We start from the raw sequence: 26,709 nt of genomic DNA on the forward strand, positions 1-26,709 counted from the left end.
GACTGCGCAGGCCCTGATTGAGGGACCGATGAAGACGCTGGGCTGCTCTGGACGAAGGCCGAGGGCGCAATGGTGCGGCGGTCCAGAGATAAGGCGGATGCGTCCAACGGACGAGGCTGGCAGGTGGTGGGGCAGGGCGAACTTACTATGAAGGGGTATAAAGTCTAGAAAAAGAAAACGTGAAGAGGAAGGGTTTTTTGGGAGGTGCACCGTGATGCGACGGGCTTGTTGAGAGGTTTGTGTAGTGGAGAGGGAAGAATTTGGTGTGCAGCTTCTGTTCTTATTCTCAGCGCGCCAGCATCACCGAACCTTCTGGATAGAGCTCGGGACCGCAGCTGGCTCGTGCGCACAAGCACGAAAGCGGCTAGTGGCTACCACCGCCCGCCGTGCCGCTTCCTCACCAGGGCAAAGATGATGAGGCTGCGCTCCACGAGAGCCGCACTGTCAGCCTCGGTCCCTCTGTTTCCAGAATCCTCCAGCATTGTTGAGAACACAGTGCCCCGTCACTGTCTGGGCGCCGTCCTGCACTGCAACTCCAGTCCAAAGTCCTGAGAAGCGGTGCCTCGTCGTGCGCTGCAGACAAGTGCGAGGCTGCAGCGAGGCTAACAGCAGATGCCGTTTGCTCAGTTGCAGGCTGGCAGCGTTGGCGCCCGTGTGTTTGCTGCTGTCATCACAGCTGTCTACAGCCTCGCCGTCCAGCCCTTGTTGGGATGGTTCGAAAGCTTCCATCGCCTTCGAATGCCCAAGGCAGATCTGCATCGAAAACCCCTCGCCCTCGCTCTTGCGCTTGCCTTGCCTTCTCGCCTTTGGATGCCGGCCATCCCCACCTTGCAGATACCAGCAAGCCTCAGCCTCAATGGCCCAGGCGCCGATCCGGCTTTGGACCCTGAACGCCTCCCTCAGATAACACGGTAGATCCGCAGTCAAGCCCTAGCGCCAAACCCACCAGACCTGGGGAACTCGCCAAGAATCAGACCTCGAGAGACTGTATGTGTGACAGCCTCATTTCAGTTCGAGAACTGGCTGCCTTTGGACGTACGTTTTCACCCACTTCGCCTCTTAATCGCAAGGTGCTTGTGAAATCTCTTTGCCCTCGAATGATAATCGCCTATTTCTCTGAGATACTCTCGTCAATTCGCTTCCGCGATAACTCCTGAATCTAGGTCATGGACGTGCTGTGACCATTTTCTGCATTGGCCATCTCTCGAGAAATTTCGATATCCGTGGCGCACTGGCTATTGAGAATTCGTATGGGGTTTCGGGAGCGCTTTCAGCACACCCATTCACAGCACCCCATGATAGGCACCCAGACAAAACAATCATACAAATGGATCTTGGTGCATTCCCAAAGAACCCAGTTTTTTAAGGGCTGTAAAAGTCTTTCCAGGTTAAGATCCCAAACGCATCAAGCAGAGAAGTTGACCGTTTATACTGCTGTAGACTCGGCTCTTACCCGTCCTACTGTCATGCGTTCTGCTTTAGGTTTGAATGGTCCTCATGTTGTCCACCAAGCACTGAAGGTTAGCCTAGTCAAGGCACAACAGAGCAGTACCTGTCAGATCTTGCAAAAGGACCCATGCATCGTCTGCCAGACACTACATTGATATGAAGCCCTGATTCGTTGTGGCCAAAAGCCGCTCTTTCTCTTTATTTCACTGTCTCAATCCGCCAAGTCTTCAGGGACCGATGAGCAGCCACGCAGAGACCTTCATCACTGAGGAGACCTCGCTTCCCAGAGGCCTCACGTTCAAATGACTGGCCGATTGGGGCAAGCAAGCTCCCCAATTAAGATCGATCCGCCAACACTTATGCTCAACATCACAAGCCGCTAGCGCTGCATGGCCATCACGAAGCACCAGTGAACACCAACAAAAGCCTTCCGCAACCCGCGACACCTGAGGCCAGCATCAGCATAATCCACCCTCAGCATCGCCTACACTACGAATGCAAGAAAAGCGCGCGATCAGGAAAGTCCCCTGTGACAATCCCGATTTCAGCATGTTTCAAACCTTGATCAAAGCTGTTTCCCCGATAACTCGCTGATCACATTAACAATCCCACCCCAAAAGAAGAAGAAGCAGAAGAGAAAAAAAAAGGAGCCGGCGCGATCTCTTATCCCCCACAGAATCCCCTGTGCCCCTCGACCCAGCACCACGGGCCCGCTCTCCATCCTGCACGTCAACCAGCACGCACACCCATCCGGGGCGCGCGCAACTCCATCAATGCCACCGTAACGCAGGTCATACCACCACCGTCCGGCCGCACGGTGGTCCATGCCCGCAAAAGGAGGGAGAATGGCCCGCGGGACGGGAAGGAAGGAAGGAAGTGCACGCGCAACGACATCAAACCGTTGCCCGGGACGACCGGAGGGTATGCATGTCATGTATGATCCGCGTCGGAGAGCGAGCGAGCGAGCGCACGCGTGGATGGATGATATTACTATAACGAATGGAAAACAATAATGCAAGACAGAGTTTTATTGTTACTTCGACTAAACCCAATCTCGTCGGATCATTGGCTTTTTTCGGAGGCGCGTGCCGCAGCACCAGGAATGAATGCCGAACGCAAGTCGAAGCGCGCGGCAACCGTGCGCTGTATCTCGTGTTTCCTCTTTGGATTAGATGTACTTTGTCTTGGCCGGAGAGGGAGAAAAAAAAACCCAGCAATCACCATGACCAAATGGAAAAAAAATTGTGGTAAAAAGTGACCGAGAAATTTGTGTTCGTGTGTAACGTACGCATTCAAAGCCGTCGTTCGGAGCGAACACCAACGTCTTCTTAGCGCTTCCGATCAAGGCTGCTGACGTGAGCGGGGATGCTGCAGAAAACCATGTAGGTAGGAGTCGTCGGGAGTCGAGAGCGTACGCGTCATATGCCGAGCTCCATAGGAGTGATATCGAACCGGTGAGCCAGCCCCTCTTCGTCCGTTCGAATTTTCCAAGATTCAACGCCGGACCTGGGGTGTTCATCCAATCACAAGACGCCTTGCCCATGGTCAGATACGGCTTCTTGCAGGACGAGACGCATACACGTAAAACGCCCAGCCCAGCCCAGTCCAGTCTCCACGACGGCTGTGGCGGCAATCGAGAACGACCGGTCAGAGCATCGGACCGAGATGGGGAATGCATGCACCTACTCGCAGCTGACAAGCGCAGGTGTGAGGTGAATGAATGCCTTGCATCATCCGGCGAGGGGTTACTGTGTGGAGGGGCCACTGGACGTTTCCTTAAACACCCCCAACCGCATTTAGCGCTTACCTCTGGGGGGAGCGGTTACGCCATACGGGCTAATAGCAACGTGGGCTACGCACAACAGAGGCTTCGCTTCCTTTCTCTTTACGAAAGGCAAAGATAGTTGAACCGGGATATGGATGCTACCGCGCGTTTCTTCAAATACTGGATTTGTATTTTCCCAGGCGAAAAAGGAAATGTCATTTGGCAGAAGACGCATCGATCATGCCCAATTGTCCACTCCGCTCAGAGCATACACGCGCCAGGAGAAGCAGAAAGCATCAGTAACGACAAAACAGGGTAGAGGGAAAGGTGTAAAACAATCAGAAATACAGAAGTGTCTGGAAAGAAAGGGGGAAATTGAAAGGGCACCAGAAGAACCAGTCGCCAGAGTCAGGACCCCGTTGCGGGAGGAGAAAAGATGAGGAGCAGCCCAGTAAAATGCCTCGCCTTTCTCCGCGGCCATCCCACCATCCGCCCCACCATGCCCTGCACCGCAAGAACCTCAGTCTCCGCTGCTTGTTCTGGCCCCGAAACAAGCCTAGTTTATGATAACCGCATGACGATTTGACCGATTAGCTGTAGAGAAACACATGAATCGACGCGTGCAAGTCGTCGACGAGCCCAAAAAAAGAAGACAAAATCCGTATGACTCGCTTTGCAGGCAGATGAAGCCGAAACACCCACGTGGCGCGTTGAGAAAAGGAGAAAACTGCATGTATTGAGCCCCCAATGTTATGAATCCATAGCTTCATTGTCCATGCATCCATGCCCGAGTGTACACCAATTGATATGATGCCCTTCTAGGTTGTCCCTAATCGTCTTTCCGCCGGCGAGTCGACGTAAGGGAATGCCGTGTGATTTCGTGGGGTGAACCTCCGGGTTTCTTAGGATCCGTACGAAAGCGTTCGTTCGATGAGGGTGATAGAAACGGTGTGACAGTTTTCGTTCGATTGCTCCACCTTCTGAGTTTCGACAAAAAGCAAGTGGCTCATAAAGGATACAGGCCATTTTCGGTCGTCGACGAGGGCGCGTGTGATCATGGAGGAAACGCGTTTTCTTTATCTCCGGCCGAACCTGCTACACGGAAAATATCGGTAAATCGTTCATAGGCATTTCACTTTTTGTTGATTCGAGGAGTGACGGGTCTAGCTGAACCCAGATTGCTGACGTACTTTTGCTTCTTCTCGGCTGGTTTCAAGATCTGTGAAGAGGCCAGTCAGCAATTGCCCTGTCAAGGTGTTGACGAGGATGCGTCGACATACCTGGAAGGAACACAGTAGGCTCTCATCAACGCTCATCATAGCGCCGGCATTGTCGAACTCGCCGCAGTAGTTAGGGGCGCTGAAGAGCGTAACCAACTGTCGTTTGGAGAAGAACTCGTAACCATCCTCCACGACCTGATGCGCACGGCAAATGAGATCCATGTCGTGCTTCTGCAAGAATCGTGAGACAACATCAGGGCCAAAGGTGAACGAGACACCTCTGTCGTTTTCGCTCCAGCCGGTGATGTCTTTGTCGGGATCGGACCAAAGCAGATCGCAAAGCAACCCGCAATCGGGGATCTGGGCACGCCGACCAGTCAGTTACATGCGCAATTGCCAATCAAGGCCTCATGCCACGGGCGGGGGTGGAACGTACGTCGGTGGGTCGCATGACGCGGCGAATCTGCTCCATGGAGTTCAGGTCCGGACTCAAACCTCCGTGCATCGTGAAGATCTTCTCGTCGATGATGGCGGCAATTGGCAGGCAATTGAAGCAGTCAGTGAACGTCTTCCACAGCTTGATGTTGTACCTCCGCTTGCACTCATCGTAGAAGCCATAGATCCTGTTGATGGAAGCGCACTCGTGGTTACCGCGGAGGATGAAGAAGTTTTCCGGGTACTTGATCTTGTACGCGAGGAGCAGGCAGATGGTCTCCAAAGACTGCTTGCCACGGTCTACATAGTCGCCGAGGAAGAGGTAGTTGGCCTCCGGGGGGAAACCGCCATACTCGAACAGGCGGAGCAGATCGTAATATTGGCCGTGGATATCGCCGCAGATCTAGCAGCGTCGTCAGCACTTTCAATCTCCATCGAGACTCTTGTGTCGATTGAGTCCGTTCGCGATGCAAGACATACCTTGATCGGCGCCTCAAGCTCTAGTAGAATGGGCTGCGAGATGAAGATCTCACGGGCCTTGGTGCACAGGTAGCGGATCTCGGTTTCGAGAAGCTGGACCTGCTTGCCAGGCCGACTGCCTCGCACCTCCAAGAGTCTGTCTATGATGGAGTCCAAATCCACCTCTTGTTCCGTCATGTCGGGCAGTTGCCGCAGGCAGCCTCGTGTTCGAAGAAGGGAGGTGGGGTGTGGGGTTGGCGGTCAGGTGGAGGCGAAGACGCGCCGGTTCGGACGGAGGAGATAGAGGTGATGCGAAGCCCTGGTCTTCCTTGGGGGCCAGCGTCAGCAGATTCCCTTGTTGCCGTTGTGCGACTGTCGCAAATTGCGCGTGGGGTAGGAAAAGGGTGTCGAGCATTGCGGATGCCGGAAGTCGCGAGGGGAAAAAAAAACTTACCGATGGCCCTGGAACCCCCGACGCCAGCAAACGAAGGTGCTGTTAGCGGCGCTTCAGTACAAACTGGATCGGCTGTGCGCGTTCTGGGACGGAGCCCCTCAGGAAGTCGCCTCGTGGCGATGCCGAAATCACGCGACTTCGCACAGGAACGACGAGTGTGCGAGCAGTCCGCGGTGGCAGAGGGACGGGCGTGCGGTGCGGCGCAGGTCGCGGGAAGCGCTTGGTGCTGTGCTGTCAGCGTCTACAGGAGGCTGTTGTCGGTGGCCGTGGCTCGGTCGAGCGTGTCGTATTCACCGCCAAGCTGGGTCGCGGCAGCAGCAGGACAATACCGTCGCACGGGAGACGGCGTGGCAGGTGACGGCTTGGTGGGTGAACAGAGTGTGGGATGTGGTGCTGAGTGGGCAGCGTAGGCTGTGGTGAGGCTGATGGGCGCGGTGGAGGTCGGGCGTTGACAGACGTGAAGTTTGTCGGTTTCAAAGTGAGCCTTCTCTCGTTTAGGAACGGGCAGGAATGCACGGTCTCTGGCCGCAAATTGCAGATCGTCCGTACGAGAGGAATGCGTTTCAGCCAGCGAGCGCGCTGCAGAGAGGTGCGTCGAGGACGACAGGGACGAGTGACGAAGAGCAGGTGTTGCGTCGAGGAGGAGGGCGGCCAAAACCGTCGCATCCACAGCCCACGTCGCCCCAACGCGGTTTAGGGCGCCCATCAATCAAACGCTAAGCATCACAGGCCTTGCAGCGAAGCACAACAGCAGCGGCCGCGCTGCCAGTGCGCTCACGCTCGCGGCGCCCTCGACTCTGCGAGTCCTGGTTTTTGGCGCCCAAGGGGTGCGTGCTACGAGTATTGTTTACCTGTGCCGCGGCACTGCCCCTCCGCCGCTTCCACGCGTCCCTGAAAGGCTCCTCTTCGCTAGGCAGCTGGACGGGAGGCCCCTAGCAGACAAAGGCCGCAGCAGCCCGCGCCCGCGCTGACTAACCGCCGCCCGAGGCGTCGCGGCCACAGCCAAGCGCCGGCGAGCGGCAACGAGGGGCGCCTCTCCACGAGCCTCTGCGTGCTCGACTGCACAGTCCCGTCCAGATCACTGCATCACGTGCGCCACGATCGCAGATCTGCAACCGCCAGGCATGATCGACGTGGCCGCCGCGTATGGCATGTTGACGAAAGGTGGCATATCCATTTTGCTTCGCTCTCCGTCCGCGCGGCCCTTCAGCTATGCTGCCAACAAAAGACTGTCATGCCTCCATCTATGCTATGCTTGTAACTGGGTAGACCCGTCTCCAACGCGCATAAAACAAACACGAACAGTCCCATAATATACACCCAGATAGGAACGAGAGCAAGACAGAAAACAATAGTTGCGAAGCCCTCGAGGCGTCCGCCATGCAAATGCTTTGATGAAACCAACGACAGTAAACAAAGACGACTGGATATCTGAGAAAACCCACCCCTGGACCCAAGAACGCCGACCCCGTATGCTACAAATTACGTCGTACTCGTGAACTCTACTCGAATTGAGTCTGAAGTGGAGAGAAATCATGCCGTTCATGAAAATCGACCTCGGCGTCCGTATGCCGATAATTTTATGTAGCCTCGAAAGCAATCGAAAGACGATTTTTTTTTAACCCAAGGTCCTGCCGCCAGAGGCGATGCCCTGGCTTGGCGTCCGCGATGATGTGACGCTGGGCCGCAGCGCAGGGCTCACGCGGTCCGGGAATGCGGAGTTTGGTTGGTAGGCTTCGTCGCTCAGCGCGCTTAGCCAGCTGTTGCCGAAGTCATTGCGCAGCGCCTCGATCTTCTTCTTGTAGAGATCGCCATTCGCGCCAGCCTCCATCGAGCTGAAGTCCAACTCAGCTCCGAGCGGAGTAGAAGTGATTGCAGTATCAATGTGCGGGAGCTGTTGATTGCCCGAAATTGGCGCAGCAGGAGCGAGAATCTTGCGGACTGGAGTTGCTTCGGGGCTCCCGCCATAGGTGCTGTCCGCCGAAGGCGCCTCTACCGGGGCTGCCGGCGGTGACATCATCGCAGAATCATTACGCTGGTGCGCAGAGTCGTTCTGCGACAGTTCCACGATCCGTCGCTTGGGCCCCTTCCGTTTCTTGATCGATCCAACAACCCGTTCAGGCTTCGACTTTGGCGGTCCTTCTGCACTCGTCTTGCGGTCATCACCTGCTTTGTATGTTGGTTGAACCGGCTTGGCGCCGGCTTCCGTGAGGATGCCCTCGACGGGCAGTGGCTTCATAACCAGAGGATTCGCATTTTCTGGTACTCGGTCCACAAGCTGCTTTCGCTCACTGTAGCCCGGTCCAGTCGAGTCGATGACGATGTCCTCTGTGTATCCTGGGGAACTCCGGAAAAGGTTGAAGACCATGATGCGGTAGTTAGAATGGGTCTTGCAGAAGGGATTCTTGTAGACGTAGATTTCCTGCATCTCAGGAATGCCCGTCAACCGAGCGACTTCCGTGGGATCGGTCAGCTTGTTCTCTCTGAGATCCAGACGCTCCAGGGAGAGCAGTCGCTCGACCCCAGCAAGCGAGACAAGCCGGTTTGCACGGAGGTTAAGAGTGGTAATCGCCGGCAACGGATTCCTGACGAGCGAGTGCAGAGACTCAATCATGCAGTTAGAGAGATTCAACGCTCTGAGAGAGGTCAAAGTGGCCAGGCTATCAGGAATCTCGGTGAACAGGTTTGTAGAGAGATCAAGCGATTGAAGGGTGCTGGCAAGCGGTGCAAGACTGTTGGCAGAGATTGCCGTCAATCCGTTGTCTGCAAGACTCAGATGCTTGAGGAACCTCCACTTGGTTGGAGGAAGAATGCCCAAAGCAAGGAGGTTCGAGGAACTGCCTCGTGGGGTGGTTGATCGAGCACTTGAGTTTGAGCTGCCAGAGGAGCGGCGAAGGTTGGGAGTGCTATTTCGAGCAGCATATGACGAGGAGCCGTGCCTTGCGCTTTTTGGCCTATTAGGGGAAATGCTTCGGCGCCTGGTGCGATGGCCCTTCGACCCGGAGGAGGCTTGCCTTGCCATGGCGATGCTATGAGGGCTGCCGATGGACGACCGCCTATCAAACATGGTCGGCGAAGGCGGAGAGATTGCTGACCTGGAAGTGTCGGTGTCCTTGCTGCCAGGGCTGCCTGATCCGGGCGGAAACATCGGGTAAGCCGACGCTTTGGCAGACCGTCTCCGTCGCCTATCGGCATCATCGAGAACAACGTTGATCAAGAGGTCAGTAGGCTCCTCGACGCCCCCGCGTTTGATCGTCAAACTCCGAAGTTGCTCGGACAGGCGATCCCACCCGTAGAACTGTCGGAAGTCGACGTCGATGATTTCGAGTGCACTAAGGTTCTTGAACACAAACAACGGCACGGCAGTGTCGAAGGGGAACTCCTCATAACCAGCAATCAGGCGAGCCTTGTGGTCGGGTGCGAGGCGGAGACACGGGATTTTTGTGAAGGCCGAGTACAAGTACTTCAGGTCTTCCTTGACTGCGGCCTTCTGCTTTTCGGTTTTGGCTGAGTTAGAGGAGAGACCAAAGTTTGCCCATAGAGAGGACATCCCGGACATGGCACTTCGCATGCTGTTAACCGAGTGGATGGACTCCCGATCGGACATGCCACTTTTCTTCCTCTGGGCTTGGCTCAAGAATGACACGTAGTTTGTTGGCGAGGCATCCGAATGTATGTTCTCGAGTCGCACGTTCATGGGACCGACTGGGATACCCAGCTCCTCGAACCGCGACAGGAGATAGAACAAATGATGTGGAGTCAGAGTCAACTTTGCAGCCTTGACGGAATGCGAGGAGAAGTTCAGGTATGGCAAGGACAAGGCAGCGGCGAATGTGGACGAGGAGGAAGAGGAGTTCGTCGTGGGAGAGGTCGGACCCGCTGCTGAAGCGCTTCCGGAGGCATTCTTAGGGGCTGTGCGCTTCAGCTGTAGGGCATTTGCTAGCGCTTTCTCGTGAGTGCGGACAAAATAGGCAAGGTTCTGCGGGAGAGAGAGGGTCAGCGTTGCTGTGGACAGAGGCGTTGCGGAGGCGTTGAGGAGGCGTTGCGGAGGCCATGCGGTCCAAGACTTACTTTTATGAACGTGTTTCCATCTTCAGTATCCATGTCGCCGGCTCAGTTGGCGCTGCATACATCTACTACTGCGTCGCCAGATGAGTCGTCGAGGAATTATAGACAAGCTTATGTACGGGAGGTCTGTTCTGCCGCGTAGGGAATAGGGTCGAAGGAAGGTAAACGAGGAGCTCGAGAGGCGCAGGGCTTCCGAGACACGGCCGCCTAGTTGCAAACACGGGGTCAGTCGGCAGGGTCATTTTGAACGCGCACGCACGCGGAGCAAAAGGGAAAGCAGGTAACATTGCAGTGGAGACGAGGTTCGCGCATGCAGCAGCGGATCGCGAGATCAGGAGACCGAGTTGGGGAAGAGACGCCGGAGAGAGAGCAGTACGTACAGCGAGTGTTACTCGAGCAGGCGCCGAGTATCGCGATTCAGTGGCCGGGCAGGCTCGCAGAGATATGGAGGGCGCGATGCGGCGGCGAGGCAGCAAGCCGGTGAGGTTCTGCTGTTGGGGAGCCAATGAGTGATGCAGCGGTGCTGCAGGCGCCTCAGCACTGGACGCAAGCAAGCCTGCAGGTTCGAGGCGGCGAGAAGCGTCGGTGGGCGGACAGAGCGGACCACAGCGTGCGTCTCGAGCACGGCGAAGGGGGCAGGCGCGACGGGGGCCGGAGGTAGAACAGCGAGGAGGCTCTACAGCCTTGTGGGGGGGAGGTGTTGCGCTTGTAGCCGGGAGGCGTAGGGATATGTTTTCTCTGGCTTCACCCAAAGCGGAACTCCCAATCTCTTCTCACGAGCGGCGCTGGAGGATATCGACCAGGATGCGGCTGGCGCCAGTAGTGCACGGGGCGTGAAGCTTCAAGGACGCATGAAGAGCACGGGAGTAGACCGTCTAAATGGTACGACGCCAGCAGATTGCGCATTCAGGGTCAGGCCGAGCAGATGGCCGCAGCACACGGCGAGCTTGGCCCCGTTGATAGCTGGGAGCGAGTCGCAGATCTGTCCGCCCGCGCGCTAGCCACGCGCACGCCAACTGCAACACACACACACACCCATCCTTCCAGGGTCCCCGTCGAAGCCCGCTGCAGCCGGCCGGCGCGTCGCGATGACGGCGGACCACTGCTCGCCATGGAGCAGCCCGCAATCTCGCGCAGCTCCCGGCAGCCAGCCAGCTCCCTGCCCCCCAGCAACCAGGACCAGCACCAACGCGCGCCCGTGCGCGGTCGGGCCAGATGGCTGCGATAGCCAGCGGCCGTGCAGCAAGCGAGACACTCCACGCTGCTCCACCACGGCACTAGGCCGGCGAGCGCGCGCGATGGACGTCTGCTCGCCCACAGCCTCTCTCTAGCTTATCGCCGTGCATGCGGGGTCCCTCCTTAGCAGCGCCTGAGACAGCGCTGCATCTGATCGCTCACGTCGCACGACGCGCGCCCGCCGAGCCAGTCACACGCCAGCACCGATGGCGACTGCGCGCACCTTGACGGCCGGGATGCCTCGCAGAGCAGGCCCGTGCCACGGCTGACGGCTGGTGGTTGCGCGTGGACCCTGAGGCGCGCTTACCGTCCGCGGGCGCCCGCCCATCAGCGCGCAATTGAGAGGTGGTCATGCGTTCTGCCTGCCATCCCGCCCAGCATCGTCCGGATCTCGCCCTCCAGGTCGCACACGATCTGACGCCGCTGCCGTGTGCGGTGTGCGGCTACCGCGCCTTTGCGCGGCCGGAGAGTGGGCTGACGAGCAGCTCCGTCTGAGCAGCTGGAAACAAAACCCCCCACACAGCCGCGGCATTGCTCGCGTCAAGCACGGCTGCGCGCCCGACCTGCTGCCGGCCATGTTGGAGAGATGGACGGCAACGCGCAATGACATATGGATCGATGCGTGCGCCTAATCTGCCCCAGGGCGCCCGGCGAGCGAGCCGGCCAACCAGGCGCGCTCCTTGCGTCGGATGGCGACCAGCCCTCGAACTTCCGACCAGTGTGCGTGTGCGCAGCGATCTTCGACTGCTGTGCTCGCAGGGTGTGCGGCTTTGGCCCAGCGCGCCCGCTGCCCTTCCGCATCTGTGGCATATCAGATCCACCCCACTTGCCCGGATGGGAGCGCGCTCCGACGCACGGCAAGGAATGCATGCGCCAGCGGAATGCCTTGCTTGCTCGCTAGGCGGTGAGCAGGTGTGCACGGGGCGGGATCGAAAACCTCTGTCGTCCATGGTCTTCGATGGCCGTTCAGCGCCTGCGCAGTGCCCGCCAGGCCCTCGTCTCCAGAGCCCAGGACAGCGGCTCGCACAGGGAAGCGCGGTGGGTGCGGCCGGGACTTACGGATTGCCCAGCGCTCCACCGCCGCTCAATGGGTCGCGATGGACGAGGCGCCGTTTCCTCGGCCACGCTGGTGGAGAAAACCGTTTGTCGTCGCGGCCGGAGCCTAATCTCTACCCAGGCCGCGAGCTGGACTGGCAGGCGCCGCAGGCCAGGGCTCTGCTGATCCGCCGCTCACGCTCGGTCAGAAGCTCCCAGGCCGTCCGGCGTTTATGACTCGGGCGCCGGCAGGGTACGCCTGGGGTCTGCAAGCCTCGCGGTTGACGTCTCGACGCACAAACGCCACCATCAGCGCCGGCGTCGCTGCTCGTGGCGCTGAGAGCTGCTAAAAACACTGCACCGCAGCTGGCTGCATCGTCGATTTCCAGAATACGATCCACGCCGCCGTCGTCGTCCGTCGTGCGCTCGACTCGCGCACGGGCGGCCCTCTACCAACCACGCCCTATACAGCTGGCAGCACTCGGACCGACAGCTGCACCTCGACTAACTCGGCCGCACATCACCACGACAGAACACAGTGACATTGACCCCCCAATTGGCGTGCCCAGCCGCCCAGCCGCCCAGTCGGCGTTAGCTGCGCAGCACTGGCGAAAAGCGTGCGGGTGGTGGGCAATCATCGCCCGTGGCGGTGTGGTCCTCCGGGGGGGAGGTCTGCACCGATGCAAGAATGAGGCGCACGCCTGCAGTCCACGATGGTTGGAGGCTTGCCTGCCCGGAACCCACCCCAAGCCCCAAGGCAATCGGCTCTACCCGAACGACAGTCTCCACACGCTTCTTTTCCTGAGGCTGGTCACAAGGCTGCGACTAACGCACCAGCCGCGCCGCGGCGATGACGTCGGCTACCCCTCCATCATCGCGAGACCGTGAAGAAACACCACCCCTCTTCAGCCAGCACTGGGCAGCCCTGCCCCGCACCCGGAGACGCGTACCTAGCGCGATTCGCTCTCCGCCCACCGCCCGACCACGCCCTGTGAGGCGAGGCACCATTTTGCCGCCGGAGTTTCGAACCGCAAGCTGGCACCCTCTCACACCGACATCTCCCAGCGAGGCGAACGCGCTCCAGCTTTTACAGGCGGTGAAGTGCCCACACGCGAGAGTGGGGTTCGCAACACCACGCCGCAACGTCGATTGCACGATTTTCAGGGACCGTACCGCGACGCAACGCCCGGCTCTTGCGGTGGCGATGGCGGGAATGTGACCTGCAGCGCTTGGTTGTGTCGTCGGGCGGTAAGCCTCCGCCCTCGATTGGACGTCACGATCTTTGACGTCACATCCGGCGAAAACCTCTGCCTGCCCGGCCCCGGACGCTCAGGAGACCGTTTCGCGTTGGGCTGCAAGCGTTCGCCCACATTTCTCTGTGCCGTCACCCGACCGCGCACCGCTACCCGCCCCAGGAACCGTTGTGAGTCAAAGAAGACGTCCAAAGTCCGACGTCCCGTGAGGCTTGTCCCCGGCTACCAAAATCTGAAACTGGACATGGGTGAACCAATCATCGCCCGCAACAGAGCGAAACTCAGACACGCCGCGACCGTTGCACGCCGTGACCGTTGTGCGCGAGGGCCACCCGCATACAACGCACGGATTAGGAAATGTTCGCCCGACTGGGGGGCCCGGTGGCCCTCGAGCGGTGGGTACAGTTCAAAGCCCAGACCGAGTTTCATACAAGTAGAGGGACGCCGCAATCAATTGGTCAATTGCGATTCTTATTAATATGTCACTCATCGGTTCGCATCAAGGCCGTTCGTCATCTTGTTGCCCTTCCTCAGCCCATCCGCATCTGGCCCACTAATTCAATAAACGTAGAACCTGTCTCCGCCCTCTCTTGACGTCTTGCGGTTCAGCATGCGGTAATACAACCGCAAGGACAGGCCTCCGACAGCCACGAAGAACAGCAACCCCGCATTCACAAAGTGCCCGGTCGGATACCCTTTGGCCTTTTCGTCGGCCTTGTAGATCCAGACCCCTGTAATCTGGCCAGGTGCTCCGAACGACACATTCAGAGCAATGGCAAGACCCGTGGCCGCCGTGTTGAACATGTTCGAGGAGAGCCAGCCGAGAAGCGGGGGGATGCATGAGAAGGTGCCTGAGGTGGCAACGATGAGGCAGCCGTAGCGTTCCTAGGTGAACTGTCAATCTCCAGGCTTGCCCCAGGCGGGCAAAAGTCACGAACATACCAGATAAGCATGCGGGGGGAGGGTTGCCGAGGCTAGGAAGCCTGCCGCGCCGATAGTCGCAAGGCAAGCCGAATGGACGGCGCGCCTGCGAATAGGGTTAGTAAAACGCCCGGCTCCCTCGATTGCGATTGACCGAGCAGAACCTACGCGTTGAAATGATCCGCGGACCAAGCCACGGCCACCGTGACCACGTACGCGACCGCGTACGGCGGCACGGTCATGAGCTGGGCTTGCAGACCCTTGTAGTTCAGGCCGGCCGTAATACTTGGCGCGAATAGGCTCAAGGCGCTATATGGCGCCGAGATGCCAAAATATAACGCATAGTGCAGATACAACCGCCCATCCGTGAGCGTTTCCTTGGCTTCTTTCCAGGTCATGCTCTTTGCGCCACCCTTGGACCCGTCCAGGCGCAAGCGATCAGCTGCCAGGGCCTTCTCCTCGCCCGAGAGCCAGCTGGCGGTTTCCGGGTAGTCGGGCAGGATGAACCAGATGATGACTGCCGAGATGCAAGATGGGATGCCTTCGAGTATGAACAGCCAACGCCAGGCAGAAAGACCAGAGGTGCCGTTCATGTACCCCACGCCGTAAGCGATTGCGCCGCCGAACGCTCCCGCGAGGGTCGCAGAGGCGATCATGACTCCGACACGGAGGCTGCGCTCTTCGCTACGGTACCAAAACGCTTGAAGATCAGCCGTTAGCTTCCGGGTGAGATGTCAGTTCATGAAAATCTCCTCACTGAAATAATAGATAAGCCCAGGAAAAAGGCCTGCATTGTCTGTCAGTAAGGCCAAGTCCAGGACGACGATTCAGTGTCGAGCCCTACCCGCTTCGAAAACGCCCTACCGACCGTGTCAGCAAACGTTGCCGTTGTTGGGAGCCCGAGCGGTACTTACAAGCATGAATCGGACGGCGGTTACAGTGGCAAAATTATGAGCTCCTCCGAGACCAATGGTAATGGAACCCCAGGAGAACATCAGAAAGCTTATCCATCTCGAAGGTCTCACTTTCTTCAGTAGATAATTCGAAGGCACCTCGAAAATACTACACCGCCCCGTTAGCCATTCTTTATGGAAAACCAAAGCTGCAGACCGGAGCTTGCGCCGACGAGGACGCACGTGTATGATATCAGAAACACCATCAGAGCTATAGTGTACTGATAATTCGTCATGTTGGTCTCGGACAGTAGGTCATGGCCCTCATCCGCATTCAACACTTTGGCGTTGCCTATATTCGACCTATGCCTAGAATCAGACATGGTCAGAGGCAGCAGTGGATCGGAGGTCGGACCTATCGAGATAACACAGCAGATAGCACACACTCGTGATGGGCATGATGCGGATGTCCTGGCGCCAGACCAGTGCCTTGTCGGCTGCCGAGTTGTGCTGGTTGTAGTCGGCATGGACAGCCTCGTTCTGCGCACGCCGTCAGCATCCTTGGCCAGTTGGAGACCACAGCAAAGGCCAGCGCACCTGCAGCTTGTTCGCGCTGGCCTCAACGTCGTTCACCATGACGGGAGGGTCCGCTTTCGGGTCTTCCTGGATGACCGGATTGCTTCCGAGCGGCGCTGGCTTTTCCATGATGAGGTTACAGGCGCAAGGGACGCGGACACCGCAACTTCGGATGGGGCGGGAACGTGGGCGGCGGATGGGAGTGGGATCAAAGAAATAAGGTTGTCGCCATATCTCGCCATGTCTCTCGCCTCAGCTGCACAGGTGAGGGGTAACCAAGAATGGGGTGGTAGACCCGAGTTCTTCACCAGGGGTTGCATTCCAGCATTCCAGCGGCGACGGCTCTACAACTCTATTGCTGGGCGCATTGATCCGAGACGCGGAGCATTGGATGGCGGTTCTGAGGCCGTCATTTGCTCGCTTAAGCCCAGGTGGTACCGAAGGGACCCGCTTCTTGTTCAACTTTGCCGAGCGCGGGGAAGTGATGTGGGGAGAAGACTTTCCTTTTTTTCCCATGGCGCCCACGCACGCCCGTGAGTTGACCGGAGGCAGCCTCAACAGATCCCGCTCTGACCACGGCTTCGCACCAAGATCCCACCGGGAGCGTCTAGACCCTCTCCTATCAGAATGCAATTGCCACGACACACACTGCAGGACAGCGCATTGCAATCATGCCGTGCATCCTGACACGAGACAGGTTTGTGCCTCCTCTCAGAGAGCGGAAAGAGCTGAATGTCACGACTGACCTCAGGCTATACCGCCACCACCGTTGCCGGGAGCTGAGCTGCATGCGTCGAACCAAGCTCGGGTGCTACAGACCCGCATCTCCAACTGCCCACAGATGGCGTTGATGACGGGAATCCGCCGCCCTCTTACTCCGATTGCACCTCCCTCGCTTTGTGGCTTCGCGAACCGGCCAACCGCACTTGAGCCTCACGCTTCGCCTTCCCATTGGGGCGTCGTACCGTGTGCATGACCGCTATCTGGCGTGCTACACCGAAGAATCTTTACCAAAACGCATCTCGCTTTTCTCCGGCGCCTTCGGGATATGACAGACGCCAGAAACTTAATCAGACCCCAATAGTTTGGTCCTCTATTGCTGCATCCAGGTCCTGTGTCCACCACATCCTTGTTCTCTTTTCTTTTCTTTTTTTTTGTTTTGCCAACGGGAAAAGAGCTCGTGGAAAGACAAACAGCCTGCGCGAGCTGTGATAGACCGTGCGCATCGTCACTGCAGGACGGACACACGGTCCAGCCAGCGCAATGGGTTCGATCAACTTAATTCGCACGAATATACGCCACTGGCAACAGAAGGACCCTGAGGCCACGCGTTTTCCTTACCCCCCGGTCAATGCCAGCAAGAGACGTTCTCGGAAGACGCTCTCCAGACCGGTGTCGAAGGGGTGTGGTTTTTTTTTTTTTTTTTTGGTTTTCTCTCATTGGGTTGGTGGTTGCGGGGAGGCAGGATGTGCAACTGTGCAACAGATTCTACCTGATGTGGGGCAACGGACCCAGGTTTTCGCCACACCAACACAGTCGGAGTGGGCCTGACCGCCGGTTTGCCTCAGCGGCGGTATTTCGTTGTAGATTCTTCTTTTTGCTTGCTGGAACGGTAGTGGCAGCGGATCTCTCTTGTGGGCATGAAGAAAAAAGGGGCAGGACCGGGGATCCCGAACTTTAGTTGCCTTGTCCTAATATTCTCCTGCCATCCATCCGCACCATCTTGTCGATCCGTGGCCCCATGTTGGCGAAGGGTCTTCCGGATGGCTTGTCGTCCGATCAAGCTTGGTACGCAACGGGGCGTTGTATCAAAGGCATAGTGCTCGTTTAGCTGAAACTCTAGATCCAGGGAGCTGGACCCTTAGTGGGGGACGTGGTGCTTGGTAGGTGGCGCAGGATAGTTATGACGCTTGCTGCGCCCCGGCTGGGGCATTGGGGGTCCAGGAGTTTCGGGATATCTTTCCGTAGCTAAGCTTAGCTCTTCCGCGGCACCGAGTAAGATGTCGCTCTGTGGCCAATTGGAACCGGGACAGCAGCCAAGTGATTGAACAGGTTTCGGCTCTGGCTTCGCCCTCGTAGCTAGACGTAAGATTGTGTGGACAGCGCCCGAAACATGGAAGCTTCACAGGTCTGACGTAGAATAGCTACGCAATTGCAGCATGCAGCAGATATAACGTAGAAGCCCACAAAATAACCTTTCACCCACATGCCGGCTACTTCTGTTCCCACCGCAGTTATGCTGCAATTGCGCAGCGGGGATCAAGCTGGCAGGGACGGAAGCTTCTTGGCAGACCCCACAATTCGTGGAACCTTCCCGTCAGGTGCGGGCTTGCATCATCGTTCGAACATCACCCCTCTATCTCCCGAACATGGCGTGGGACGGGTGCTCAAGTGCCCGCCCGGGCGTGCTCGTGCCTCGTGCCTCGTGTCTTGTGTGGCTCACAGCCCGGATCCGGATCCGCTACCTCTCGGCCTCATCCTTCCCGTAACCCCTCAGTAGCTTCACCACTCTTTCCTCTCTACCGGCAATTCCAGGCTTGCGCCCCCCGGCCCGCACGCAACCAGGATCTGCACGAATCGTGGTCATGGCAGCGGCTCAATCGCCGCAGAGCATCCTGCTCTCCTCTTTCCTGCGAAGCCGTCAGTTTCCAGAGGTGTGCTGTACGTACCGGTACACAATGGATACCGGCTTTCTCTAGCGCCGCACGCAGACGGATGACGCGCCTTGAATCTTGCATAGGTTCACCCGACTGGCAGGCCCGGGTTCCCATGTGGTAGCATCCGGGCCCTCCTAGTTTCGCGGCTAAAATAAAGACCGGACGAGATACCAGGTGGAGCAAGAGAGTTCGGGAATAGGCTTGATCGGAGTTCTACCCGCGAAAGCATAAGATGTGGCCCGTTGTCGTTCCCCGTCCAACGGTGTCCCTGACACGGCTTGTTTCTTCCTTCGACGGTACGGTACTGGGAGTGCAAGGAAGCCTTGCGTTGGTCTTTTGTCCTATCCGGCCCGAGACGTTGCGCGCCGCCACCATCCCCCCCCGAAGGATCTCTGAAACAAAACAGTTGTCCTGTGAGGGTCGAGACCGACCAAAATGCCTCAGGACTCGTGGCTCTCTGCCTCCTTACCCGCCTGTCGTACCTTGGTGGGTCTTTCCATCAAGAAGGCTACCAGCATCGTCTCGGGGGCGGCATTGCTCCTTCTCCTGCTGGCGCCACGGGCCCAGGCCCAGTCGAGCCCGTTTGTGCTTGGGAGTTCTCGAGCACGATGCGCTGAGTTAAAGGAAAAGCACCCACCAGACGGTGACATTGTTGTCACTGGTGTCACGTTCATCGATGCATTTGCGTTGAACGTGTCGGGGACATTCAATACGCGTCCGTTCTGTCGACTCGCATCCCGATTGGCGTACGGAAGCGATGACGTCCTCAACTTTGAGGTTTGGTTGCCAGACAACGTAGAATACAATGGAAGATATCTGGCTGTCGGTATGTCCTTCGTGCAGCACTTTGGGAGAGGAAGACCCCGCGTGTGAGGGTGAGAATGAGCGCCTAACCGCCTTCGACCTACAGGAAACGGTGGTATGGCCGGAACGATCGACAATGCAACCATGGTGGAGTACCTAAATGAGGGCTTCGCGGTCGCGGGCGGCGATTCAGGCCACCTGGCGTCTGAAAACAACGGCGGCGACGGAGCGCCGGGCACTTACCTGCCATACCTCCATGATCTAGAGCAAGTCCTGGCGTGGATACATAATTCCATTGCCCTCTTTACTCCACCAGCGAGGGACTTCATCAAGACTTACTATGGGCGCGAGGCCGAATACAGTTACTATTATGGTTGCTCGACCGGTGGGGCGCAGGGCTTTGCGTTGTCACAGTTGCACCCGGGTCTCTTTGACGGAATCTATGCTGGGTGTCCAGGGTTCTGGTACTCGCATCTCGCTCTGTCGTTTTTGTGGAATGGGCAGCACACGGAGGTTTGCCCCATCCACTACAACCCGAGAAGAAGCACATTGGACCGCTGACGAGATTAGGGCGATGCATACCTGAGTCAAAGCCTACTGAACACTGTTACTTCAGCAGCCCTGGACCAGTGCGACGGGCTTGACGGTGTTGTTGACCGGCTCTTGGAGAACCCCTTGGCTTGCAACTTCAGCATCAACGCATTAGCATGCGACAACGGAGCCTCGAACAGCAGTAAATGCCTAAGTGTTTCCCAGCTTGCCGCCGCAAAAGCAATTTACGCGGGTCCGAGGGACGTCCGAGATAGCTCTACGGTCTACCCTGGATTCTCCATAGGATCCGAGAGTGAATGGGCACAAGGTCAGGAGGGCTCGTTGGCGGACGCATTCTCCGTTCCAATTCTTCAAAACCTTGTCTACGACAATCTGACGTATGAGTCGGATGAGTTCGACTGGGGATCAGACATTGACGATGTAGATAGCAAAGCTGGTGTGCTAATCGACGAGACCAGCACGGACTTGAGGGCATTCCGCAAGGCTGGGAGCAAGATGTTGGTTTCTCAGGGTAAGAAACTGCATGGCTCTTGGACCTAGACTTTTTCTGATAGAGCGTCAGGTTGGGCGGATCCGTACAACGCGGCCACACTGCCCATCGAGTACTTGAAGCGACTTGAAGCTTTTTTCGGAGGAGACGTCTCGGACTTCTTCAACCTTTACATGGTCCCAGGTCAGTGTGTTCCATGCATGATTCCCAGCAAATGGACTGAACAAGATGGCCACAGGCGGAGGACATTGTGGTGGAGCGTCCAGCTATCCATCGGTACCTGCCAAGCACCGCGTCATTGCGGCGTTGCAGGCCTGGGTCGAGCTGGGAATCAGGCCGGAGTACGTGTTGAGCGAAGTGCCCGAGGATGGTAGTAGTAGGACGCGGAAGCTCTGCCCGTGGCCTGAGACTGCGCATTATGTTGCAGGAGATGAGAGTTCAGCAACGTCGTACATTTGCAGGTGAATTTGATATCGCATGCGCGCAGGCTTCTGCGAGTTGCGCTAGGGCCGCGTATACGGTGCCACAGCGAAGAGCATGTTCGGCCCGAGGCCGTTGATGGTACCTAGTAGAAATAGACTGAGGCGTGGTTGTGGTGTTGAGGTGACGTTGGCCGCGCATGGGCACAGTGACTAGGGCACGTGATGCCAAGCGTTTTGGCATCCGAAGAACCTCGTGCAGCGCTTCAACACCCGTTTCTGCCATCACCAACGCCCTGCCAACCCCAGCTGTCGTCGCCATGAACTCCTTCCGCGTTGCCAGAACGGCCCTCCGCGCCGCCCGTCCCGCCGCTTTCCGCGCTCCCATGGTCCAGCGCCGCGGCTACGCTGAGGCTGCCAGCGACAAGCTCAAGCTGTCCCTCGCCCTGCCTCACTCGGTGCGTCAACATCCATTGCGCCTTTCCACTCCCCGCGCCCGCCTCGTCGAAGCCCTGCCGCGCTTGTGCATTGCTGACTCGCCCCGTGCCAGACCGTCTTCAAGTCCTCCGAGGTGTATGTTACCCTCCGCCCGTCCGCGTCGACCCAACCGATTTCGGCGCATTGGCCCTCGAGACGCTGCTCTCCGCGCGCGGCCTCTCGCCATCTTCCGCCGGTACATGAGTGCTGATGATTGGGCCATATATAGCGTTCAGGTCAACATCTCCGCCGAGTCCGGCGACATGGGTCTTCTCACCGAGCACGTCCCTGCCATCGAGCAGCTCAAGCCCGGTGTGATCGAGGTCATTGAGGAGCAGGGCACCAAGTCGTGGTTCGCTTCCGGTGGCTTCGCCGTCATGCAGCCCAACAACAACCTTTGCATCAACGCTGTCGAGGCCTACCCGCTGGAGGACTTCAGCGTCGAGGCCGTCCGCAACCAGATCGCCGAGGCCCAGAAGGTCGCCAGCGGCAGCGGCTCCGAGGTCGACATCGCCGAGGCCCAGATCGAGCTGGAGGTGAGTTTGCGCGCCCAAGGTCCCGGAAGACACTGGCTAACGCTGCGTAGGTGCTCGAGAGCCTGCAGGAGGCGCTGAAATAAGTGTTTTACATAGATACCGCCGCGAAGAAGGGTAGCCGTGTATAGTAAGCGTGGAGCGTAGCTACGCTTTTCATCGAGAAACCACTGCATTGCGCCTGTTGTGTCGCCCTTGCTCTCTAGACCATCGTTCTTTCCAAATTGCAGCCCCGGTGCCACTGCTGCCCCGCTACTACTCATTGATTCCGCAGGTCGGACAGCGCTCAGAACACGACACACCACTCTCTCTTCCTATCATCTGTATTACATACCACAGCACACGCTCCCAGGCAGCTTTCGGTCTTCGCACGCGCTCTCCTTTGGTCGAGCAGCTTTATTTCAACGTTTGCTCCGGATTCCAGACATGCAGCCTCAGAATGCATTCAGGTCTCACGCCTTTTGCAGACCGCGGTATCTCGATGGACAAGATGACGACCTTCCGGGAAAGGACCCATCATGGAAAGGCACTGTGGCCTCGCGCATCCGCTCACTCAATGAGTTGAACAATCCTGCCCGGACAGGACAAGCACCAACACGCTCCGTGCAGGAAATCCAGGAGGAAAGCGCCCGATCGGCCAGTTCGATGCACGCGTCGAACCTCGCACCAGTGCTTTCCGATGAAAGCCGTGGAACCAGCGGCCTTTCCGGACGCACTAATCCATTTGTTCGCCGCAGTCCACCGAGATCAGTGCCCACGCCGTCCAAGCCAAGCTTGCCCGAACGGGTTTCCCATTCTAACGTCCCCGTCAAAGCCCCTGTTCCGAGCCTACTTGTCCAGCGCCCGACGTTTTTCGAGGATCAGAATCGAGCAGCACAGCGGCCCGCAGCGCGTGAGACCAGAACTCCAGAGTTAAGCACCGAATCGCGCCAAGACTACGGTCGTCAGCCAATAGAGAATCGATCCCGAAGCACGGAATTAACAAGTCCTGGACCAAGTATCAACAGCGGTTATGCTCGTACTCCCAGCTCAAGCAGTGCATACGCTACAGCAAAGCGTTTCGAGGAACTTGAACCGAGGCGAAGGGTCACCGCCATCGGGCTAAAGAATGATACGAAAGGAGATGGCTTCTTGATGGACCCGAACCCGAACCCGAACTTGAACCAGAGGACGCAGCTGGCAGTCACAGGTCCGTCGGTTGTTATGGCGAGGAAGTCGCAGCCTGAGCTGCGCTCAAAGGACAAACCCATGCCCAGCGTGCTCGAAACGGATCGAGATTCAAGACACGGTCTCACAACCCAAAGAGCTTTTACGCCCGACAATCTTCGCTCAACGAGCCCAAGCGTTGGCATACGCCCTCGCACTACCCCTTTTGAGCGGGCTGGATGGGTTCGCTCTGTGTCACCAATTGAGTCTGGCCAAGCTAAAACTGACAGGACCGGAAGGAACAGCGCTCGACTGGAGCGAATTGAATCAATGATCCAGGATATCGAGACCACGTCTACTTGCATTGAAGCTACCGCATGCGAGATCAGAACTTCAGCTCATGTCATCGGTCTCTTGTCTGCTTCGTCAATGACGACCACCAATGAAGCAGGATCCATGGACTGCGGGGTGTCTGGGGTAGAGCCGCAGCCACAGGCGAAGTTACAGGAACAAACCCTACAGGCTGACGTCTCTTCCTCAGCTGCCTGCATGCGGAGAAACACTGAAAGTCATACACCTCGGGATACCTACGGAGCAGGCCCCGCTCCTGAGGTGATCGATCCCATTGATTCCATACTAGCTGAGCATGACGCCGTGGTTGACCATGTGATCGAGCAGCTCCAGGCCTGTGGGCATAAGCTCCGGATGATCCGCAGCCTATCACAGCAGTTCGGGTCCATCCCAATCCCAAGACCGAGCTTATCAGAAGTAGACAGAAAGGATTCTGCGTCTAACTCTGCGTCATTGCCTAATTTCGCGGAGGCACCTATTCTCTCTGGTACACCTACTGCCAGTACCAATGACCCTCCGGCTCTGCAAGGACAGCCCGCGAGATCCAATCCTGGTTTTGTCCGTCTTATCAATTCCGCCGGCGAAGGACTCGGGTTGAATCTGAAGCAAGCCGAAGACAAGCAGTTGGGTGCTTTCCCAGCTGAAATTGACTCCACTCCACCGAGCAAGCTGCAAAGAATGCTATCAGGAACACTTTTTTCTTCGCCAACTGAACTTCCCACAGAGCTCGTGCCGTCGATACCTAGTGTAAGGCCACATCTGAGCACACGATATCTCAACAACAGCACAGTGCCTCGCAATGACACCATTGCCTCAGCGAGAGCTTCTGCGCCGACACCTCCGCTATCGCCACCGAAGCCTCGCGAAGATGTGCCGATGAAACGATCAAGGCCACGTTTGTACACCACGCTACCTATTCCTACGACACCTCCAAGTCCGCACACAGAAAGATATGGAAATCGACTTCAAGGAAGAACTTCCAATCCGGGTTCGCCGCGTGCCGGGTTGACCACGCGGCCCTCTTCCGCGCGACGCCTCTATCATCGGCAACCTTCCTCCTACTTCTCCGCCAAACAAGGGACTGACTCTCCGTCCATACTCGATTCACTTCGACCGGCGCCGACCGTTTATTTCCCTTATCAGCACCTACCGTCTGCACAGGCTTCACCACAGGCAAACTCTTCTACGCAAGAAGAGTTCAAGCAGTATGACTACTGCCCCATGTTCCAGACTCAGTGGGATGACTCAAGGGGGCCTATCGCTCAAGCACCTGAAACACCACCTCCACCCCCGCCGTTGTTTTCAATGAACCCAGAAGTAGAGTTGGGACTTAGCAGAGATTGCTTTTCCTCAGTATTGCCGCCTGAATCCATCGCATATCGACCTTCTATTGAGGACATGGCGCGCGCTGCCACACGTGCAGCACTGGAACGAGATCACAAGCAATTCACCAATCTGACGGCACTTACTGTGCCAATTGCCCTTCTCGACCAACGCCCAGTTGCAACAAATATCCCTAGCGAGGATACGAACATGTTGCCAGCAGTTCCAAGCCCACTGGAAAGCGCAGGGTCCGCAGATTCTCCGTCAATGGCGGGCAGCAGAAGACCAACCTCTTCGACAGGGTTCTCAGGCTCCCGTAGGCCGCCCTTTACACCGAGAAAGCTGCTTTTCTCGCCTGAAGAGACGAGTATATCGCTGCAACCGCCAAAGCCATCGCTGTACCGAGCCGCAACCATTCGGGGAGTGATGTCCCCAACCTTGTCCTTACTATCCCAAACGTCTTCTTCTTCTTCGCAGGAAGGCTCTCCGTCTTCTTTACATCAACCTCCACAAACGCGAACAAGCTTACCACAACCATCGATCACCCTCGGCCTACCTCCACATGCCTCTGTTCCACCCGAACTTGAATCACCCCTCCTCATCCAACCATCGGCCTCGCATACTCCTATGACTAGACCTATCATAGCCGCTGCGACCTCCGACCGTTCAGCTAGCCGGCGTCTCCTCCCCACACCTTCCCCCCTCTCCTCTCCACTACCATCACCCATGGACTCACCACCGCATTCCGTCCATCGCTCGCTTTCGCCACCAAAGACAGAGCCTGTCGCAGTGGTGGCGGTAGCAACGGAGAAGGACAGCATCAACGACGACAATGAAGAGGAAGAGGAACACGATCAAACGCCAATAGAGGCCGTGATGAATACAGCGCCGCCGGGGCAGAAGCAACAGGAGAAGGCCCCAGCCCTCCTTAACACCCCAGTCCTCGAAACCTCCACCGTCACCGCTTCGCCGACAACCGTAACCGCGATCCAACAGCCGTCCTCCAGCAGCACTTCAGTCACGGCGTCCAGGCCCGTCAGCGTCTCCCCGTCCGTGTACTCCTCCCCGCCATCGCCGGCGCCTCCGCAGCAGAAGGATCCCCACAGCCTCTACCAACCAGGCGATGGCGACGCCGCCGTTTTTTCCAAGCCCTCCTTCAACCAGCAGCACAACGATGACGACAACGGCCTCCATCCCGCTGCTTCTCGGCCACGGCCACAACCACAACCGCACCAGCACCCGCCGCCGACGCTACCACCACCACCTTCAGTCAGCACGACGACAACAACAACGCCAGACGCCGAAAAAGCCGAGGCCCCTCACCCTCCTTCTCGCCAACCTCACAGCAACAACAACAACAACAACATCGACAACAACAACGATGACGCCGTCCTCGCCCCCTCCTCTCCTTCTCCCAGCAGCCACCACCACCACCACCTACGCCACCAGCAGCAGCACCACTACCAGCCCTACAACGTCCCGGACCGCGTGCGCATGCTGGAAGAGACGCGCAAGGAGCGCATGCGCGTCCTGCGCGCGACGGGGAAGCATTGGAACGCGGGTGCGGGGGCGGACGTTGCGACGGTGAGGAGGGCGACGACGTACAGCGGTGGTGGTGATTTGAGAGGCGCTGCTGCAGATGCGGGTGGATCAGGGGGGGACGTGGACGAAGAGGGGACGGGGGAGCTGGGTGATGGTGATGGCAGTGTGGGTGTGGGTGCGCGGGCGCTGATGCTGCTGCTGGGTGGGCCGAGGGAGCAGATTGGGGGGTTGGAGACGCCGTGGTGGTGATGTTTTGTTTTGGCTTTTCTATTTTTATTTTTTTCTTTCCTCTGTGGGTGGAGGGGGGAGATGGTTTTTCGAAGAGAAGGAGGGAGGGGAGGGGGGTTGGTGTCAGTCTCAGTCTCGCGGTGTCAGAGTAGTCAGATGGTCGTTATTCCATCCCTATGCTATTCCACTCGTTGCATTGCCCATTCCGTTTGCGACTTGTGCGCGTCAAAAACATGTGCTTGTATGTACAAAATCACCTCGTTCTGCTTTCTGTCCGTTCGGCCTTCCCATAGTGGGTAGGTAGGTACTACTGTTAGGTGCGAGCAGTAAATCTCTTCCTCATCACCATCCATCCCTGGACGCCCGCCACCCCCTCTCCCCCCCGGGGGGGGGGGGGGGGGGGGGGGGGGGGGGGGGGGGGGG

At 57.7% G+C, this 26,709-nt stretch overlaps 6 protein-coding genes across 6 annotated transcripts; 3 read left to right on the forward strand and 3 right to left on the reverse strand.

The window, feature by feature from the left end:
- Positions 1-4,346: 4,346 nt before the first annotated feature.
- On the reverse strand, positions 4,347-5,526 carry BKCO1_9000016 (serine threonine-protein phosphatase pp1; the record flags this gene model as incomplete). The annotated part of the gene is made up of 4 exons (XM_020279723.1): positions 4,347-4,433; positions 4,495-4,794; positions 4,871-5,272; positions 5,350-5,526. The coding sequence occupies 4 exons, from the start codon at positions 5,524-5,526 to the stop codon at positions 4,347-4,349; spliced, it is 966 nt and encodes a 321-aa protein (XP_020125406.1).
- A 1,874-nt stretch (positions 5,527-7,400) lies between these two features.
- Positions 7,401-9,886, reverse strand: BKCO1_9000017 (leucine rich repeat domain-containing protein; the record flags this gene model as incomplete). The annotated part of the gene is made up of 2 exons (XM_020279724.1): positions 7,401-9,761; positions 9,854-9,886. 2 exons carry the CDS (start codon positions 9,884-9,886, stop codon positions 7,401-7,403), a joined length of 2,394 nt encoding a protein of 797 aa, XP_020125405.1.
- Positions 9,887-13,932: 4,046 nt separating this feature from the next.
- Positions 13,933-15,893, reverse strand: BKCO1_9000018 (mfs transporter; the record flags this gene model as incomplete). Its single annotated transcript, XM_020279725.1, has 9 exons — positions 13,933-14,259; positions 14,317-14,401; positions 14,464-14,995; positions 15,053-15,082; positions 15,140-15,155; positions 15,210-15,357; positions 15,432-15,551; positions 15,604-15,728; positions 15,786-15,893. The coding sequence occupies 9 exons, from the start codon at positions 15,891-15,893 to the stop codon at positions 13,933-13,935; spliced, it is 1,491 nt and encodes a 496-aa protein (XP_020125411.1).
- Positions 15,894-18,856: 2,963 nt separating this feature from the next.
- On the forward strand, positions 18,857-20,732 carry BKCO1_9000019 (tannase and feruloyl esterase; the record flags this gene model as incomplete). The annotated part of the gene is made up of 5 exons (XM_020279726.1): positions 18,857-19,247; positions 19,332-19,738; positions 19,796-20,288; positions 20,340-20,450; positions 20,506-20,732. 5 exons carry the CDS (start codon positions 18,857-18,859, stop codon positions 20,730-20,732), a joined length of 1,629 nt encoding a protein of 542 aa, XP_020125410.1.
- A 274-nt stretch (positions 20,733-21,006) lies between these two features.
- Positions 21,007-21,782, forward strand: BKCO1_9000020 (atp synthase subunit mitochondrial; the record flags this gene model as incomplete). The annotated part of the gene is made up of 4 exons (XM_020279728.1): positions 21,007-21,144; positions 21,237-21,259; positions 21,393-21,699; positions 21,750-21,782. 4 exons carry the CDS (start codon positions 21,007-21,009, stop codon positions 21,780-21,782), a joined length of 501 nt encoding a protein of 166 aa, XP_020125413.1.
- A 340-nt stretch (positions 21,783-22,122) lies between these two features.
- BKCO1_9000021 (uncharacterized protein) lies at positions 22,123-26,307 on the forward strand (the record flags this gene model as incomplete). Its single annotated transcript, XM_020279729.1, has 1 exon — positions 22,123-26,307. One exon carries the CDS (start codon positions 22,123-22,125, stop codon positions 26,305-26,307), a length of 4,185 nt encoding a protein of 1,394 aa, XP_020125414.1.
- Positions 26,308-26,709: the final 402 nt, after the last annotated feature.

Source organism: Diplodia corticola (assembly GCF_001883845.1).
Source record: "Diplodia corticola strain CBS 112549 chromosome Unknown scaffold90, whole genome shotgun sequence".
Lineage (NCBI taxonomy): Eukaryota > Fungi > Ascomycota > Dothideomycetes > Botryosphaeriales > Botryosphaeriaceae > Diplodia > Diplodia corticola.